The 18,593-nt window shown below is 41.6% G+C and overlaps 1 protein-coding gene across 1 annotated transcript in view; it reads right to left on the bottom strand.

Moving 5' to 3' along the window:
- Positions 1-868: 868 nt before the first annotated feature.
- The window catches only part of LOC145391426 (uncharacterized), a 343,680-nt gene continuing 325,955 nt past the window's right edge, over positions 869-18,593 (bottom strand). The window contains exon 14 of the mRNA XM_080266038.1: positions 869-2,780. Coding sequence (XP_080122164.1) covers positions 1,884-2,780 — 897 coding nt within the window. The 3' untranslated portion in view covers positions 869-1,883. The remainder of the gene's footprint in view (positions 2,781-18,593) is intronic.

Raw genomic sequence — 18,593 nt, 5'->3', positions numbered from 1 at the left:
GATACGAACTCTAACGTACGGAAGTGAAGCTTGGACATTGTTGGAAGGACACAAGTCAAGAGTGAGAGCAGTGGAAATGAGTTATTTAAGAGGAGCCTGTGGAGTCACATGGAAAGACAGGCTGACGAATGAGGATATAAAGGAGCGTGGTGGTGTGGATGTGGATGTGATAGGAAGCGTTATGAGGAACACACTGAGGTGGTTTGGCCATGTGGAGAGGATGGAGGGTGAAAGACTGACGAAGAGAGTGTATGTGAGTGAGGTGGAGGGGGGAAGAGGGAGGGGGAGGCCGAGGATGAGATGGAGGGATGGGGTGGAGAGGTATATGAGAGAGGGGTGTGTGAGTTGGGAGCAGGGCAGTGAAATGGTGGGGGACAGGGCGACTTGGAAGCGATTTGTTTGTGGCCACCCCAAACGGGATTGAGGCGTCTGGCAATAGATAGATAGATATCTATCTTTATCTATATACCTAGGCTGCTTCCCCCAAGGAAAGGGAGGTAGCCGAGACAGGACGACACACTCCCCATTTACTCATCCATTCAAACACATTCATTCGCAACTTAACCCCAAAGGGGAGAACGGACAGATCCTCACCGCACCACACCGCACAAGGGTCAACTGCGCAATGCAATCAGTGACATCCACAGCAGGGCCCGACAGCAGAACTGGTTTACCCCTGCCACATCATAACAGACTCATCCCCTTACCCGCACCTGACCTGACTAGCTGATCAGTATATATATATATATATATATATATATATATATATATATATATATATATATATATATATACACTAATTTCAACAGAACACACTACTGGACCTAACGTCCATATGATGGTGAAATAAAGTCTTAAATCCTCCTCACCATACTTTATTCTAGTCACCATACAAGTGTTACTAACAGGAGCATAAACATGTTCTGTGCCCAATAGCAACATGAACAGTGATGGTTACTGGAAATGGATAGACTTACCATATATTGATCAATGAACCCAGTATTACACATGGTATCGGTATAAAATGTTATGAAATACCCAAGGACTTAAAAACCAGGTACAAAAATAATAAGTATAGTACAACAAAGTCAAAATTCAGGGCATGATGAGGACAAAAAGGATAATGTAGAAAAAAAATATTACCCAGCAGTTTAAAGGTCTGGCTAGGTTTTTCAGTAATGTTTAACACACAAAAAAATAAGAAAAGAAAAGAGAAAAAGACCACTGACACGGTGATACAAATGCTTAGTATAGCAAAACCATTACCTGGAATGTTGTCTGGGAGGATCGTTTTTGTAAGTGACCATCAATGCCAATATCAATTATAACTATTTTTCATGGTACAGGCTTTACTTTGCAGTGCTGAATGCATCTGACTGACCTTTTGAGCATTAACAGTATTATACAAGTACCAACAACGGGTATTTCTACCAAACATCTAATGTTAATGAGTATTCTTACATTACTGACTCGTGCACACAAGGCATTGGAAACACGAGGAGGATGAAGAGGGAAAATGGTTCTGCAGAATATGACGTTACTGTAGGGTATACATCTAACTGTATATATTTTGTAGATATTATAATATTAGTGAGAAGTGAGATGAACTGAGTGAAATAACTACAGGTAATGGGTGCGAGAACATCTGAGCATTGAGTCAGCAAACTAATATTTATAGGTCAGAGCCATAATTAGTTAGTTTTCAGTTTAAATGAAAGCAAAACCTACTGTTAGCGAGTGTGGCAAAGAACAATATTCTGCAATGATAAATGTGTTAACTCATCCTACAGAAAGTTACTTATCACATTTTAATATCAAGGTAAGATTCTCAACTCACTGCTGCAAGTGACAAATCAAAAGACTATGATATGAAACTACTGAATTCATATCCAAGTAATGTCTTCTACCGAGGACTTCAAAAAAGGATAACCAGCTTGTCTCTTAGTTCTCTCAGAGGCTCTGTGGAGGGAGTTGGCACCCTGCTGTGGTTCTGCCTTCCTATTCCTAGGTCTCAAGTTTTGTCTTCTACGCAGCTGTTGAACTCGCCGTTTCACATTATTAACTTTTCCTTGTGAACTACGGAGTGCATCAATGGCTGAGAAAATGGACGTCCTGTTGTTATTGCTTAAAGTGGAAGCATCAGACCTTGCATTTCTTGTGTAATGGTGACTGATTGTTTCAATCTTTTTGTTCTGTCCTCTTCTCTTCGTCTGTTTCTGTAGCTGGAATGAATTTGGTCTGTTTCCTTTCTTCTGGCCACTGTTCCTCCTCCATCCCTCCATTTGCGTCCTGGGAGGAGGTTGGATATTTTCTTCTCTGTGTACTCTGGGTCCACTTACCTCGTTTCTTCCAGTTTGTTTCCCTTGTTGGCGTTTCCTCCTTGATGCCTCAGGGAACCGGTAGTCATAGTCGTAATACTCATATTCATCATAATCTTCATACTCTGGGTATTCATATGTATATTCCTCTTCCTCTGCGTCTATGCCTCCGACTCCAGTCTCTGGGATTACTGATTCATCAGTACCAACAATATCTGTTGGTTCTGTGCTGTCCTCCCTGGCATCAACTTCTATTCCTCCAACTGTTACTGTTTCTTCTCGTTCCTCAATAACTTCTCTGCCTGTACCTCTGGTCCCATCCTCTCTTCCGGGAGGCTGGGGTTCCACCTGAGTGGGATAGGTTATGGTGGACTCTGGCACGGGTCCAGGCCGCAGGGGAGGGCCCACTCCACCATCGGGCAAGGGCAGGCTTGAGCTAACCAAACCATTTAGTCGATCAACCTGCAGAATTAAGTCATGTGAGTCGAGGTACTGATGGAGGATGTATGAGAGGAAAGGAGGAAAGCATAAAATGCATGACGGAGAGAGAGAGAGAGAGAGAGAGAGAGAGAGAGAGAGAGAGAGAGAGAGAGAGAGAGAGAGAGAGAGAGAGAGAGAGAGAGAGAGAGAGAGAGAGAGAGAGAGTTTTTTTTTTTTTTTTTTGCCTATCGACCATTGAGGCCGGAGCCTCTGGTCATTAAGGCAAATATATATATATATATATATATATATATATATATATATATATATATATATATGTATATATATTGACACATATATACATATATATACAAACATATATATATACATACATACATACATACACACATCCATGCAGATGAACATACACACTTTCATGCACACGTACATATATATATAATAATTTTTATTTTATTATTTTTTTGTAGTTTTATTTTTATTATTTTTATTTATTTTTATACTTTTAACCTTATATTACTTATAAAAAAAAAAATACCTAATTTAAAGACCCTAAAACTAACCACCTAACAGACAAATCGCTAACCTATACTAAATCCTAAGAGACAAATAACTAGGCCTACACTAATATTCAAAAAGCCTCGACCAAGAGAACACCATCGACTGCAGATATGTAATGCTTTTCTACATTACATACCTGCACTCATCACCTGATGACTGTCAGTCGAGGCACAACCTAATATAGGGGACATCAATATATGAAAGGGAACCAGACGAGTCAGGAACATTTCCATATACGTCAGCTGTCGTCCCTAATTAGAATAACTTAAGCAAGATAATATAATGTATTTACATAATTTATACAAAAATTGAAGAACCTCGCCCAGCAGACTACCATCGACTGCAAGTGCCCAATACCTTCCTATATTGCACACTTGCACTCATCAGCTGGTGACTGTCAGGCAAGGAACTTGGCTTAATGTAGGGGACATCTATATTAGAAATAGATCGGTGGGAGGAGGAACTATTTAAAATATGTCAACTGTCAACCCTAATTAATATTACAATATATACATATTTACTTTTCATAAAAACCATAACCACACAGTAAAAAAGTCACATCACTCTGATCAGTCCGGTCTCTCTCAAGAAAGCCATCAATTTATCAGTCATAACAATGTCCCCATCACCCAGGATGGTGGAAAGGGTGAAGGGGACGTCTACTGCGCCGCAGTAATTTATAAGTGAAGAGAGAGAGAGAGAGAGAGAGACTATATACACACAGATCAGGCAGACCTTACGGTCCTTTCTAGGTTATTCAGCCTTGACATCAGTTCAAAGCTTTAACCTCTTAGTTACAGAAGTTCATTTAACCAGAAAGATCTTCCTTCAGCAATCGTTCGTACAAGAAGTTTGGTAGAAAGAACGCCTTGCAGAACTGAAGTTACAGAAAGGAATGAACTGTAGAAATTAGTACTAACTTAAAATTAAGATGAATATCTTACGTAATTACGTAAAGTAATTAATCATGTATTATTTTTTATTTGTTTCCACGATTTACTTTGCATAATGTTGTGTTCTTTGTTTGCCATGAGTTGCAAAAAAAAATTATGTAAATGCTTGTACTCCTTTGTACCTATAGTTATATATTCTGAGGTAATGAACAATCAGACCTGTACATGGTTGTACTCACCTTATTATGCCATCTGTTGAAAGGTGGCGAACTAGTCTGTTATTAAAGATATTTATGGTGGTGTACAAACACAGACAGAAAAATCTGATACAATCTAGGTTGAGGGTGTGGATTTCCTTCCACATTTACTGGACAGCGATTTGTTGAATGATCATCCCCACAACACTCAGAGTCAAACCGCATGATAGTCCTACATACTTTCGTTTCTCTGTAGCGTGAGGAACTGTCATTGTTTTCTACGAATATGGCAAAAACTATATATACTCTACAGTATATAGGAGGTGCTACCCCAAAGTTCCAGTAATTTGAATACTCTAGGAAAATAAGTTACCTTACCTCCTAGTTCTCACTGTTGCCTTCGAAGTAGTCCCTTTGGGCATGTATACAGTGGTCCCAGCGTTTTTTCCACAAGTTCATGCATCCCTGGAAGGCTTCAGGCGTGATGGTCTTGAGCACTTCCTGTGATTCTGTCTGGATCTCCTCAATCGAGTCAAATCGACGCCCTTTCAGTCGTAATTTCAGCAGGGGGCAAGGTCAGGTGAATAGGGTGGGTGGGGAATGACTACCATGTTAATGGAAGCCAGGAACTGCCGGACAACAATTGATGTGTGGGTGGGGGCTTTGTCATGATGCAGGACCCAGTCCTTGTTCTTCCACTGTTCTGGACGTTTGCGGCGGATGTTCTCCCTCAGACGCTGCAAAACTTCACAGTAAAACTTTCTGCTGACAGATTGACCGGGTGGGACGAATTCCTTTTGAACAATCCCTTGGATTCTGAAGAAAATGATCAACATTGAACTGACATTGCTGCAAACTTGACATGCTTTTTTCGGCCTTGGTGAATTGGGAGACTTCCATTGCGACGACTGCTGCTTTGTCCCTGGGTCATAACCATAAACCCATGATTCATCACCAATTATGACCCTGGAGATGAAGGTGACGTCATCTCTGACCTGATTCTTGAGCTCCCTGCAAACTGCCACGTGATGTGCCTTCTGCTCGTCACTCAGCAGTCTTGGCACAAATATTACAGCGATGCGTCTCATACCCAACACGTCCGACAAAATGCGTTGCACATTGCCATATGACAGTCCAGCGATATCATAAACATCATGGATGGTTCGTCTACGATCTGCAAGGATAGCCTGATGAACATTTCCAACGTTTTCTTGTGTTATTGCCGTTGACGGTCGTCCAGAACGGTCATCTTCTTCGACGGACGTTCGTCCTTCCCTGAACTGCTTGTACCAGAAAAAAGTTCTGCTTTGGGACATGGCATTGTCATCAAAAGCTTGCTGAAGCAACTGGTGAGTTTCTGCAGCCGTCTTGTTGATCTTGAAGCAGAACTTGATGTAGGTTCTTTGTTCCGTGAGGTTCGCCATTGCAAAACCGGCAAACCACCTACACACCACATTACAATAGTAAGCATAACTCAACATGTCCGCTCACAGACATGGCGGGGGCCACACTGATGCAAAAAAGGTGCTGCTGACTCCTCCTAGTGGCAAAAGGCAAAACTGCAAACGGTTGGCTCCCTCTAATTCAAATTGCTGGAACTTTTGGGTAGCACCTCGTGTGTGTGTGTGTGTGTATAATATATATATATATATATATATATATATATATATATATATATATATATATATATATATATATATATACATATATATATATATATATATATATATATATATATATATATATATATATATATATATATATATATATATATATATATATATATATATATATGGTAGTGCTTGCTCGTAAAAAATTGCGGCACTATGAAATGATCATAAGTTTCGTTAAATTACTGAAGCCCCCCGTCACATAACATAATCGAACCACGACAGTGCCACTAATTCAATTAGTAGCAGCATCATGGTCCTGATTCGGGGTCTATCATGATCGATCGTGACATTCGTGACGCATTCGGCCGAGGCCATGATAAATTAAGGCAAGTGTTAATTTATCGTGAAGTTCCCCGATTTTTGTACCCAACGTCGCACTATCATAAGTCTTACATGACCCTATCGTGATCTTCGTTGCAGCTACGTGACTCTGTCGTGGCCGTCGTAGATCCTTTAGTGACTCTGTTGTGACAAAAAAAAAAAGTTAAGAGTGAGTCACGATAGCCCTAATACTATGCCGAATGCGTCACGATAGATGCAAACATGAGTCACGATAGAGCTAATAATTTTGACAATCATTTGACGGTTAACATGTACGTGTCATGGTGGTCCTAAGATGGAGTCACGATAACCCTAAGAATACAGCAACTGAGTCACGATAGAGCTCATTATGGGTCATGATAGAGTCACGATAGACCTACACACTTTTTGTGGCCTCGGCGATTTGGCAACCGAGTGGGCACACGTGGCAATGGGGTGGGTGGGGCATGTGGGCATAACTCTTGATGATATCATGGTACGTTCATGGGACCGTTGTGACTCTGTCATGGCACTACTGTGGTGAGCGTGGCCTCATCGTGACGACAAAATGACCGTTAAACATTTGAAAATCTGCCAATCTTACAGTTATCATGACTCCATCGTGAATATCTTACGACCATCATGACACATACTTACAGCCATCGTGACATTGTTATTGGCGTTTATCATGGCCAAATTTCACGACAGCGCCGATAACTGAAGCAGTGACGCTATCGTGGTTCGATTATGGAATGTGTGACGGGGGCTTGAGGCCTTAGTCTTAGTGGTCTGAGCTTTGTGCAGTCTGAATCAACCGTGCAATATATTACTTAGCAATGGCGAATAAAATACTAAAATATTAATTAATGAGACAACATCATATTGATTATGTCTCTGTTACCTTCCATAAACATGTAAGTAATGGAATTACAGCATGAAACCTTGGTTTCTTCTCGACAATCGTTGTCATGGATGACATGGTAAATGGAGCTGACACATGGGCTACCAGAGTGATATACAAGGTGGCCTTGCATTGTTCCAATACCTCTAGGAAATTAATCGTAAGACAAAGTATAGTGCAGTACTTTTTACGTTAAAAAAAAAAACTTTAGTATGCTTATAAAATGACAGACTCTACCAGCCAACGCATAAATGGCTATACTGTATGTTCCAGGCTCTTAACAGGATTACAGTTGAGGGCGTGCTCATTCCCTCGCATTCCCTATTACTTTCACGTGGCCCACCCCCACCTGAGAGAGACTGGGAGTGGGACAATTTTACATACTGCTCAAAGCTGGTGGAGTTATCTGGTAAATTAGGGTGATGCTCAGGCTGAGGTGAGAGTGATGGTGTTTCAGTTCTTGGGTTTTTTATTGTATAACGCTGCCATGGACAACGTTATGGCGAGCTGTTGGGTGTGAGCCAAAGCCCAAGTGGCGAGGTGTGGAGGGTTTTGGGCTTTGTGTACTGAGGTGGTTCTGAGCGTTAATGGATGGTAGTGGGTCAGGTGAGGTTATTTCAAGGCATGTAACCTTGAATCTGTGTCCGTGGTAGGTGAACTTAAAATCACGGCTGTTGGTGATAATTCTGAGGTACGTCAGGGTCAAACGACTGGTCAACCACTTGGGAAAAATAAATTAAATTTCTCGCCATCAGCTGCTAGAGTGCAGAGTAAGGAAGGACCATATTTGGTTTTGATCAGTTTATCTTGAAAGACGTCAGGGAGCTTGCCTTGAGTCCAGTTCCTCGTCTCCAGAAACTCAGGCTTGGTAAATATCTTTGATACCTCTTGCCTAATCATTATTTAAAACAAGGACAAAAAAATGGTGAACGGACTTGTTACTCAACTTATCCGGTAAAGGATTTTCTCCTACGAAAGAGTTAGAATCACCGGGCGTTGCAAACGATGTCAAAAACTGTAGCTGTCTGGTCACTCTCTTTATAAAAATGTCAACATTCCCTACAAACTTGTTGCATCTTCGCCTCGAGTAGGCTAAAAAAAAAAAAAAAAATGAGTAGGTTAAGGCTACTGACCCCCCCCCCCTTAAAAAAAAAAAATAAGAACATGCATTAGGATTAGGTTAAGATACTCACTTTAGGGTATAAAGTATTAGGTTATGTTTTTATATCTCTAAAATAATGAGAGTCGAATCCCTAAGTATCCTGCTCATCAGCAGTACGTCTACTTTTAAGTGCGACTTGTATTCATGCATTTGCCTACATGGTTATGGAAGACATGAGAATGCACTTCCCAGCTTAGGTATGTATCTCTCAGTTCCAACATCGATGGTTCTGAAACCAAAAGAATCTATGAATACGAGGGCGAACAGTTTACTATCACCTCTCCGACAGGAGCTTTTGAGATTCAAGTTATTAATGGCACAATAAAAAAGCAACCCTCAGTCAAAGGTCACGAAGATGCATTTGTCATCACAGCGAATACTGTTTCCCTCAACTATATGATTCACATTAAGAAGCCCCACGTCAAAATATTCTCTAATCGCCCTCACTCACTGCGTCGCCTCCTTGTGTTTGGAAGGTATGATCTCGACAGAGTTGGCGAACATAAGGGAGAAAATCTGGTGGGGATCTTACCCGTGAACTCCACCCTAGTCAACTCCGATAACATTGGGGGATCCTAGGTGGATGGATCGTTATATCCTGTTCTCTACGGCTTCTTCCCCGTACGTCCCTCTTGTCTATAAAATCAATGAAAAACCGACTTCCATGATTACCTACCTATTATCCTTCCTGTGATTAACTCCATTCACGTATGGCTAATGGATCAGAATTATAAACCTCTCAATCTTCAATGTGAAAATATAATCAACATTTTCCCCCAAGTGAATAACATCATGGAATATTTCCACTGGCATCAAGGTTTGGAAGTAGATGACTCACTCAAATGATTCGAGTACAAGAGTATGAACCCTACACGACCGCTGATTTGAATAAATTAGGTGACATTCACATCGTTATCCAGAAGCAAGACCTATACCTTCTCTTGCCAAGAAGTTACCTCGATACTGAAGGTAAGTTAACGAAAGATGAAACGCAACTTGGCCTAAGTGATGAAGAAATCTCCCCCACCAATAACAGTTTGGTGTATCTCTTCAACCGGATTGAGTAAAAATTGGGAAACGAAGCCATTGAAGGCTATTCCTGTCCTGGACAGGTATTAACCATGAAATCACTCACTACCTATCCTCGGGAGTACCCTGAAGGAATGAGCTTTATGTGGCACACTGACAAGAACAAGGGCTTGACAAATGTTGAAAACAGAGGGTTTACAAAACGGCACGACTATCTGATGAAGTATGCCGATCTCAATATGGGGAATTTCAGTTGTATCATTTCCCTTCCTCAGCTTATCGGATTCTGTTAAAACTATGGTAGGTGTTGTATGGAATCCAGCACCACTTAACACTACGAAGGGATAGCAGCCATCACGATGCCATAATCAGATCTAACGTTCAGGACATTGACGCGTTTACAGTTCCTAATGGAAAAATCACTTCATGGAAAGTGAGTTGGCGAATTCCAAAGGAACAACCAACAGATAAGTATGAGACTGAGTTGGCTAAATATGTTTTGCTCATTTCGTTTCGTTTTTGAAGGCTCCAACACGTTTCCATGCGTCGGCCTTGGTCACCTAATGGCAGCTTTCCATGCTGTTTGATCTCTGGCAAGTTCCCTATGTAGTCCCTTATCCCTAAGGTCACACTCAATGACCTCGTCCCAGGTCTTTCTCGGTCTACCTCTTGCTACCCCACCACTAACATCGACACTTCTCACTTTCTGCACCCTATTACCATCCACCATCCTCCCCACATGCCCAAACCATCTCAATCTACCACTCCTTATCACAACACCAATACACTCCAGTCCCATCCTACCTCTCATAACCCTAGCCCCCCCCCCCTCACCATGCCTCGCACTCAGGGATGCACTGCACATCCACCTAATCATTGTCATTTCTGTACGTGTGAGCCTGCGAATATCTTCTTCCTTTACTGCCCAGGTCTCATTACTATACAGCATTACACTCCTAACACATGCAGCATACAAAGATCCCTTAGCACAGAGGGAGAGCCCTCTCAATGTCCGGGGAGGAAACAGCTCCCTGAACGTCTTCCAACCACTCCTCACTCTAGCCATAGGGCTAGCTCCAGCCCCACCTCCAGCACATAACATGTCTCCCAAATAACAAAACTCTTCCACACACTCAAGAGACTCACCTGCAAATTCAATCCTTTCACGCCTGGCAATCTCCACATTTTCTCTCCGACTCACTACACACATGAAATCAGCATCATCTCGCAGTGTACCTCTAATATCACTACCTCTTATGCACCCACTTATCACAAGCACTGCAGTTGATGGAATGACTTCCCACGCCCTTGTGGCAAATCGCACATGGCCAGTTCCCCTCTTCTTGACAGTACCGCCCCCAGCCCTAGATACCATCACTTTTGTTTTATCTGCATTGACTCTTAAGCCTTGTGCCCCATACCATCTCTCAATTTCCTAAATCTTTTCTCCGCATCACTTTCATTCTCTGCAGTCAGCACCAAATCAACAGCATACATTTCCCACGGAAGTCCATTTCTGAAGTCACTTGAGAGGGCTTCAAGTACCATAGCAAACAACAAGGGGCTCAAGACTGACCCATGATGCACACTAACATTCACGGAAAACTCCTCACTCAATACTCCATTCACCCTTACCTGGGTGCGAACACCCACATACTTAACCATAACCACCTTAACCAGCCACTCCTCGATCCCAAGCTTTCTCATTGCCCACTTCACCACCTACCTAAGGACTCTGTCAAAGGCCTTCTCCAAGACAACAAAAACAAAGTACAGTGCCCTTTTCTTTCCGATATATTTTTGCTAAAGGTGTCGAACAACGAATATGGCACCAGTGGTCCCTTTGCCTGGCATAAACCCAAACTGCATCTCATTAATAATCACTCTTTCTCTAATCATCCCTTTTAGAACTCTCCATTAACTTCATTTTCTGATCTAAAAGCTTTATACCTCTATAATTTCCTCCTAGCATATCACCTTTCCCCTTGTACACATTTACAATTGCACTCTTCAGCCAATCATCTGGGACAACACACTCATATATAATCATATTTATCAAATCAGTGACTAACACTCACTCCTATATCTCCTGAGGCTTTCAATATTTCAGCAATCAACCCAGACACACCTGCTGCCTTCCCCACCTGCATCCTATATTGCCCTGCTCACAGCAGCTGCGTCAATCAAAGGCCAAGGGCCAAACACTGGATCTGATGGCTCCAAACCTTCCCTGTCCAAGTCAAACTCCTCATTCAACAACCGGTTGCAGTGCTCTCCAGGCGTCTTAAATATCCTCACTGTTCACCGCTAGCCTTCCTTCATCATTCTTCACACACTGCTCACCTATGATATTTCTATTCACCCTCTTCATCTGATTTATCATCTTTAATATCATAATCTTCCTTTCCCCATTATTTAGGTTATCAAGTAAAAGTCTCTGAGATTCAGACTTTACCCTGTAAACCTCTCTTCTTCCACTCTTTTTCAACTCCCGGAAAAGCCTTCGTTTTTCCTTAACTGCAACTTCTACAGTCTACACCCTCATCCCTCCACCACCAAGTTACTTTATATCTTGAGGGGGGGGGGGCTTGTCCATCCACACAATGAATCAGTAACTCTCAAGAGTTTGTTCTTGAGGGCTCTGTACTGTTCATCAACACCTCTGTCAACGTCTCCCAGTTCAGGTACAACTCTATTCATCTCGCTATAGAAGGCAACCCTTACTACAAGGTTTTTCAATTTCCATATTTTCCTCCTAGGTGCATAGGTCCTCTTTTTCATAACTCGTTCCTTAAGCACCATGTCACATATCAATAACTTGTGTTGCTGCACACACTCCTCACTCCCTATAACTTTAACATCCCTCTCTAGTCTCCTATCAGCTCTACTGACCATGAAATAGTCTATCTGGCTACTATTTCCCCCATACTCGTATGCAGTCAACGTACTGTCTCCTTACCTAAAATGTGTGTTGCACACAATCATGTTCATTGTCTCCCCAAACTCAAGCATCCTCTCCCTTTCCTCATTTCTTGTACCATATGCACATCCCCCATGTATTTCTTCATATCACTGAACTGCTTCACCTACATGACCACTTAAGTCCCCTCCTGAAACTACAATTCATCATCCCTCATACCACTTGATACACGTATTAGGTCAACCCAGAATCTATCCTTCTCTGCCTCATCCAAGCCTGCCTGTGGAGCATACACTGATATAAATGCAAACATGATCTGACCGAACAAAATATTCACTACTATTATCCTATCACTGACTGTCACCACATTCATGGCATAAAAATCTTAAATTGAACTGTAATTGACGTTAGTTTCTTTAGCAAAGTGAAAGCATTCAGGTCAGTGCTGGATATACACAGTATGGCTGGAGGTTAAACATCACAGATGGAGACGAAAAAAAACGAAATGTGTTATCCTAGCATTTCAAACGAAGAAGAAGGAGGATCAGACGCAAGATACACTGGATTCAATCACTGTAGGCCAATGTTTATCTGAATAGACAGAGGTACCCTGGAGTTAATCTTGACTCGACTTCGAGCAGAATATCTTCACTAACGCATATAAAAGGCTAATCGATTACTATAACCATGTTATCCAAAAAGAGGGCTGTCCCACCTAACTGACTGAATATAAGAAATTGTATGCGCCTATATTCTTTGATGTTTGTAAGTAGTCTGACAGGCGTAAGAATGCCGTCACCAACATTAGGGAAAGATAAAATTTAAAATCACAGCATAAACGAGGGCTTATGCTCTTATCCTTTCTGATTCGTGTAGTGAAATTAGAAATGAATGCCGAAAATATGAATGTCATCTAGCAACATAGGATCCACCCACTGTCCATTAATGCCCAGCGGGACAACGCCCTAAACCCTCCTCAACTAATACACCACCTGGGCTTAGCGTCACACCTGCTTAATACCATCCAGCAACTAACCATAATGCTGTCCATGATGGTGTCATATAGTACCTTCTTCCAACAATCGACAGAGCACTAAAACACCCTCACGTCCATCCCCGCCTGAGCAGCACCCAAAATCACCAGATAACCCCAGCCGCTCACAGCAGCACGATACGTAAAATTGGCATGAGCGCAGGGAAAGCGAGCGGATGGACAAGCCCCCGACCGAAGGGAGGGCTCGGACCATCGTTCCGTACTACTGAAACCGCGTAGAACAGCACAACTAGATACAGGACACACAACCACTGACCAAGAGGTGATAAGTAAATCATTTTTGCTTAATGTATATAAGTTTTGTTATTGGTTATAGAGAGGATAGCATTACATACAAATGTTGTCAAGGATAACAGTTACCTAGCTAATGTCAACGTTAACAGTTACCTAAACAATAACAGTTACCCAGCTAATGTTGTCAGCAATACCAGTTACCCCCCATTTTTTACAGAAGATGAAAGAGGGAGGGAAAAAAATCAGATAATAAAATTCATACACCAGATTACAGGTGTCCTCTGTTCATAAAAAATCTGTAATAGTTGGACTTGAACTGCTACAGCTGAAGTTTGACGAGAAATTAATCTAAGGAAGCGAGTTCAAAGAGAAGCCTTTCAGGGAATTAAGGAATTCTGATAGGCAGAAGTTATAGAACATGGCAGTGTGAAGGCGCTATCAGATGCCATTTAGCACGGGGGAAGGCGTGGAAAGGTGGCACAATGGATGCAACTTCCGAGCATTGGCCGTAAAAGTATCTAAAATAAAGCAAGGGAGACAAAATTCTGTCTTACTTGTAGGGAAGGTAGTTCAATTGTAACTGGTGTTTTATTAATTATTCTTGTTGCTTTGTTCCGAATTTTGTCCAGTAGTTTTAGAACAACCTGTCCACATGCACTCCACAAGGATGAGCAGTATTCGAGATGAGAGCGCACATGACTCTTGCAAGTTATAGTTAACTGCTCATCAGTGATGAAGTTTCGGATTCTGTACTATAATCCAAGTTTCTTTGAGGCGGTTTTTGCAAGTGACCCAACGTGAGAGATCCAACTGAAAATGCTGTTAAGCGAACCACTGAGAATTTCAATACATTTAGAGATAGAAAGATATTGCCTGATTCTTGTATTACCTTCAGTGCAACCAATAATCCTGTTAGTAAACTGGATATATTTTGGTTTCTAGCATTAAAAAGGAAAATGTTATTCTGCTCCCATTCAGCATGATAGAGTGAGTTGTAAAGGGTAAGGGAACTGTGAAACGTTGAGTCAGTTGCATATAGGTGAATGGGATTATGGGTGACAGACAATAGACGGATTAATATGAATGAGAAACAAGACTGGTGCCACGACTGAGCCTTGCGGCACACCATCATTAATTGAGTGGAAATTGGAATATACATCATCTACCTTTACTTTTACCTTTCTGTTGCAGAGATATGGGGAAATCAGTGGGACAAAAGATGACAGTGTGTAGCAAGGGAGTTTTGGACTGCAGAGAACGGTGCTTTAGAAATATCAAAGGTTATTGCACGGGTTTCTCCATGTTAGTCAAATGACTGATGGATTGTAAGAGTAATAAGACTAACTATAATCAGGTGTGGATCTTTAGTGGCGAAAACCTTACTGTCGGTCACTAATTAAGTTGTTGCAATCGAGATGTTTAACAGCGTGCTTATTAAAGACAGTCTCAAACGCTTTACCAAAAGCAGATGTGATAGCTATGGGTCTGTAATCAAAGGAATCAGAGGAACTTCCTTATTTTGGAACTCGGTGGATATTTGCTAACTTCAAGAATCACGGACTTAAAAAATAGGTGTGCATGGTCTGAACAAGTTAGTTAGAACGGAAGCAACTTCTGAAGAACATTTATGAACTTAGCGGAGGAATTCCACCTGGACCTGGAGTTTGTTGGCTGGTAAATTGTTTAAGACAGATTTTACGTATCTAGCATGTACTACCCTTAGTAGAGCATTTTAGGGAGAGTCAAGTTCTAGCACAGGAAGTTTTTAATTGACTTCGTCTAAGGTAAAATTTCAGGCAAACGTACTGGCAACAATGTAGGCTTTTCTACTGTGGTCATTTCCAGTGCTTCCGTCTGAAGATTTTAGTGGAGGGGTGCACGGGTGGTGACTTGTTAAAGTTACTATCGAGAGGAATGAAAGTTGACCAGAATATTTTAATGTCATTAGGATTATTTAATAGTTTGGATACTTGGTTGTGAAAAAAGTTTGATTTGGTGATGTTTACTGCTGCTTTTGCTTGATTTATAGTAATTTTGAGTGACTGAGGGATTCAGTAGTATTTATTTTAAAGCAAGAGTTAATATGCTAAAAAGTTTTGGGTCGTTGCTCTGACACTACTGAAGTCGAACCATTTTAAGGAGTCCGATCTTTTAGTAATTGTTGACAGGGTATGAACAATTCCTTACTACTTACTCCCGCCAACGAAGTTGGAGGAGGCTATGTATTCACCTATGTTTGTCCTGTCTGTCTGTTTCTCCACACGATATCTCTAAAAGATCTCAATGAATTTCAATCAAATTTTGTGGAAGGGTAGGTCATGGGCCAAGGAAGAAGTGATTAAATTTGCGAGCTGATCTAGATTCGCACTGGGAGTATCCCGCAAAATATCTGCAAAAGTTCTCAACGAATTTCAATGAAATTTTGTGCAACGGTGGGCCATGGGCCAAGAAAGAACTGATTAAATTTGAGGGCGGACCTGGATCCGGATCCTGTCTCCACTGATCCGGATCCGGATCCTTTTTAATGGCAATTGCTTTGGCGGAGGTATGTGGTCTCTGAGGGCTTTCTAGTTTGCATTGTCATTAATGTGGGACTGGGTGGAGCTGATGTCAATGAAAAGGGAAGACTGCCATGGAATTTCAGCTAGATAATTTCTAAATCCATCCCACTCTGCCCTAGCATAGTATCATCCGGTCACCCTGACTGGTTCAGAACGAACTGGCGAATGATGCTTTGATGAAGTTGTGGTCGAAGGATCCATGTGTGACAGTACCTCTATCCTGTACTGATCTGGGTTATTTCCCATGAATTGGTCCAAGAGACAAGCACTATGGTCAGGATTAAATGAACTTCTGGTTGGCTGCATTACCTAGCTAATACTGTCACCGATATGTTACTTAGCTAATGTTGTCGAAGGTAACAGTTACCTAGCTAATATTGTCGCCGATATGTTACTTAGCTAATGTTGTCAACGCTAACTGTCAAAAGTAACAGTTACCTCGCTAATTCTGTCACCGATAACAGTTAACTAACTATAACAGTAACAGTTACCTAGCTAATATTGTCAACGATAACAGTTGCCTAGTTAATGTTGTCAGTGATATCAGTGACCTAGCTGATGTGGCAACCTGTGGCCTGTCTGGCCTGAATACCATAAAGGGCCACCACCAGCCCTATGATAGCATAACACCAACCCATCTACCACTTGAGTAGTTCACCAGCAGCTGCGGGACGTGAATCAGCAGTGTGAAATAGGAAATCGTGTTTTATAATGATTTAAAGGAACTATTTACCCAATTTAGTAACAAAACAAGAACGATTTATATCCAACTGAGAACTTTTTAACTCCCATACCTCACAACAAGTAAAGCCATCCGGCGTTATCCAGAGTAAAACAGTCTGCCGCTAAAGAGTAACATAAAGAAGTCGTTGCCCGCGGTGACAGTATTCACTACAATGAAATTTCATATAACTGTGTTTGTCTTGGCTGTCGGGGTTTCATAATTATATCTTCAACCTATCTGAATCCTCCAAGGATGTTTATTTGTTTACACACACACACACACACACACACACACACACACACACACACACACACACACACCGCTCGCTGGTGCAACACCGCTCGCTGGTGCAGTGGTAACGTTCTCGCTTGCCAACTGGTGGACGGGAGTTCGCGCCTCGCTCAGGTTGCGAAAAGTTTCACTGACGAAGTCGGTGGTTACTGTCCCCCTTGAGCAAGGGGACGGGTGTGTGCGTGTGTGAAGGTCACAGCCTTGCCCTTAGATCGGACTATATGAGCTCAGCTCCCTTCCGGGAGGGTAAAAGCTGACAATCACGACCATCAAGTGATCATGACCGACCCGGTGAATTACACACACACACACACACACACACACGAGAATGAACCTTTCTTTATGTTACTCTATTAGAAAATTATGCATCGCATATGTCACTAGAATGCTCATTCAGAAACCAGTGTAACCAACTGCCTTTCTGTTCAGTGCTGCTGTGACCTGGATCTGGTTTTTGCGTTCTGTTCACCTAGTGCCTTATGTAATGTGTCAGACTCACTCCCTTTACGTCATCCATTATACCTGTACTGTCGGAACGAAGCCAAGGTTACATGTGGTAGATATTACTGGGACATTTTAATGGATGGTGAGAACGACTTCAACACCACATCATCCCATTAATTCTTGCATGAGCATTTAAACTACGTTTGTGATGGAATATACCGTTTGGGTGAATCAGGATAAACATCACGAACCCCCAACCTCGAAGACATATCTTGTCTTATGAAGCCTCAAAACTAACGACTCTTATGGTCATTTATTGTTATAAGTGTTATTAACCTAAATAATGTAAAACATTAATGGGTAAACATTTTGTAAATATATCATAGAAAACAATGACAGTTTCCAAGTTCATACTGAAAACTGAAAATATCATAGCTCAAATGTTAATCGGCTCGAGGCTGTGTTGAGGGATGGACAGACAACGATCCGTCGTCCAGTAAGAGTACAAATGCGCGTTCACCTTCCACGCTGACTGTATCAGGTTCTTTTGTTCGGGATTGTACTTTCAACCACATTAACGGCGAATCTGTTCCACAGATCAATCGAACAATTTCATCATTAGAGAAACAATGTTTAGTAGTTTCGGAGATAACCCTTTGTTCTATCAGTCTGGTGGGAACATTGTAGTGCAAAGATGAAAAAAAAAAAAAAAAGTAATACATGGTCAAAACCTTCCAGCATGTTCAGACATTCTAATAATTTCTCGGTTAGTTGACGGCTTGTCAAGGAAGGTAGGTTCAGTCTCTCTAGTTTCTTACGAAGGGATGATGGTAGCTTCACTTTTCTGCGCTGGGCATTTTCTAACGTGGTTATGTATTTATGTAGGTATGAGG

This window comes from Coenobita brevimanus, chromosome 18 (assembly GCF_032717465.1).
Source record: "Coenobita brevimanus isolate Jiangsu-jjx chromosome 18, ASM3271746v2, whole genome shotgun sequence".
Classification (NCBI taxonomy): Eukaryota; Metazoa; Arthropoda; class Malacostraca; order Decapoda; family Coenobitidae; genus Coenobita; species Coenobita brevimanus.
Note: the sequence above shows the minus strand (reverse complement) of the source record. Positions and strands in the feature narration are given on the sequence as shown.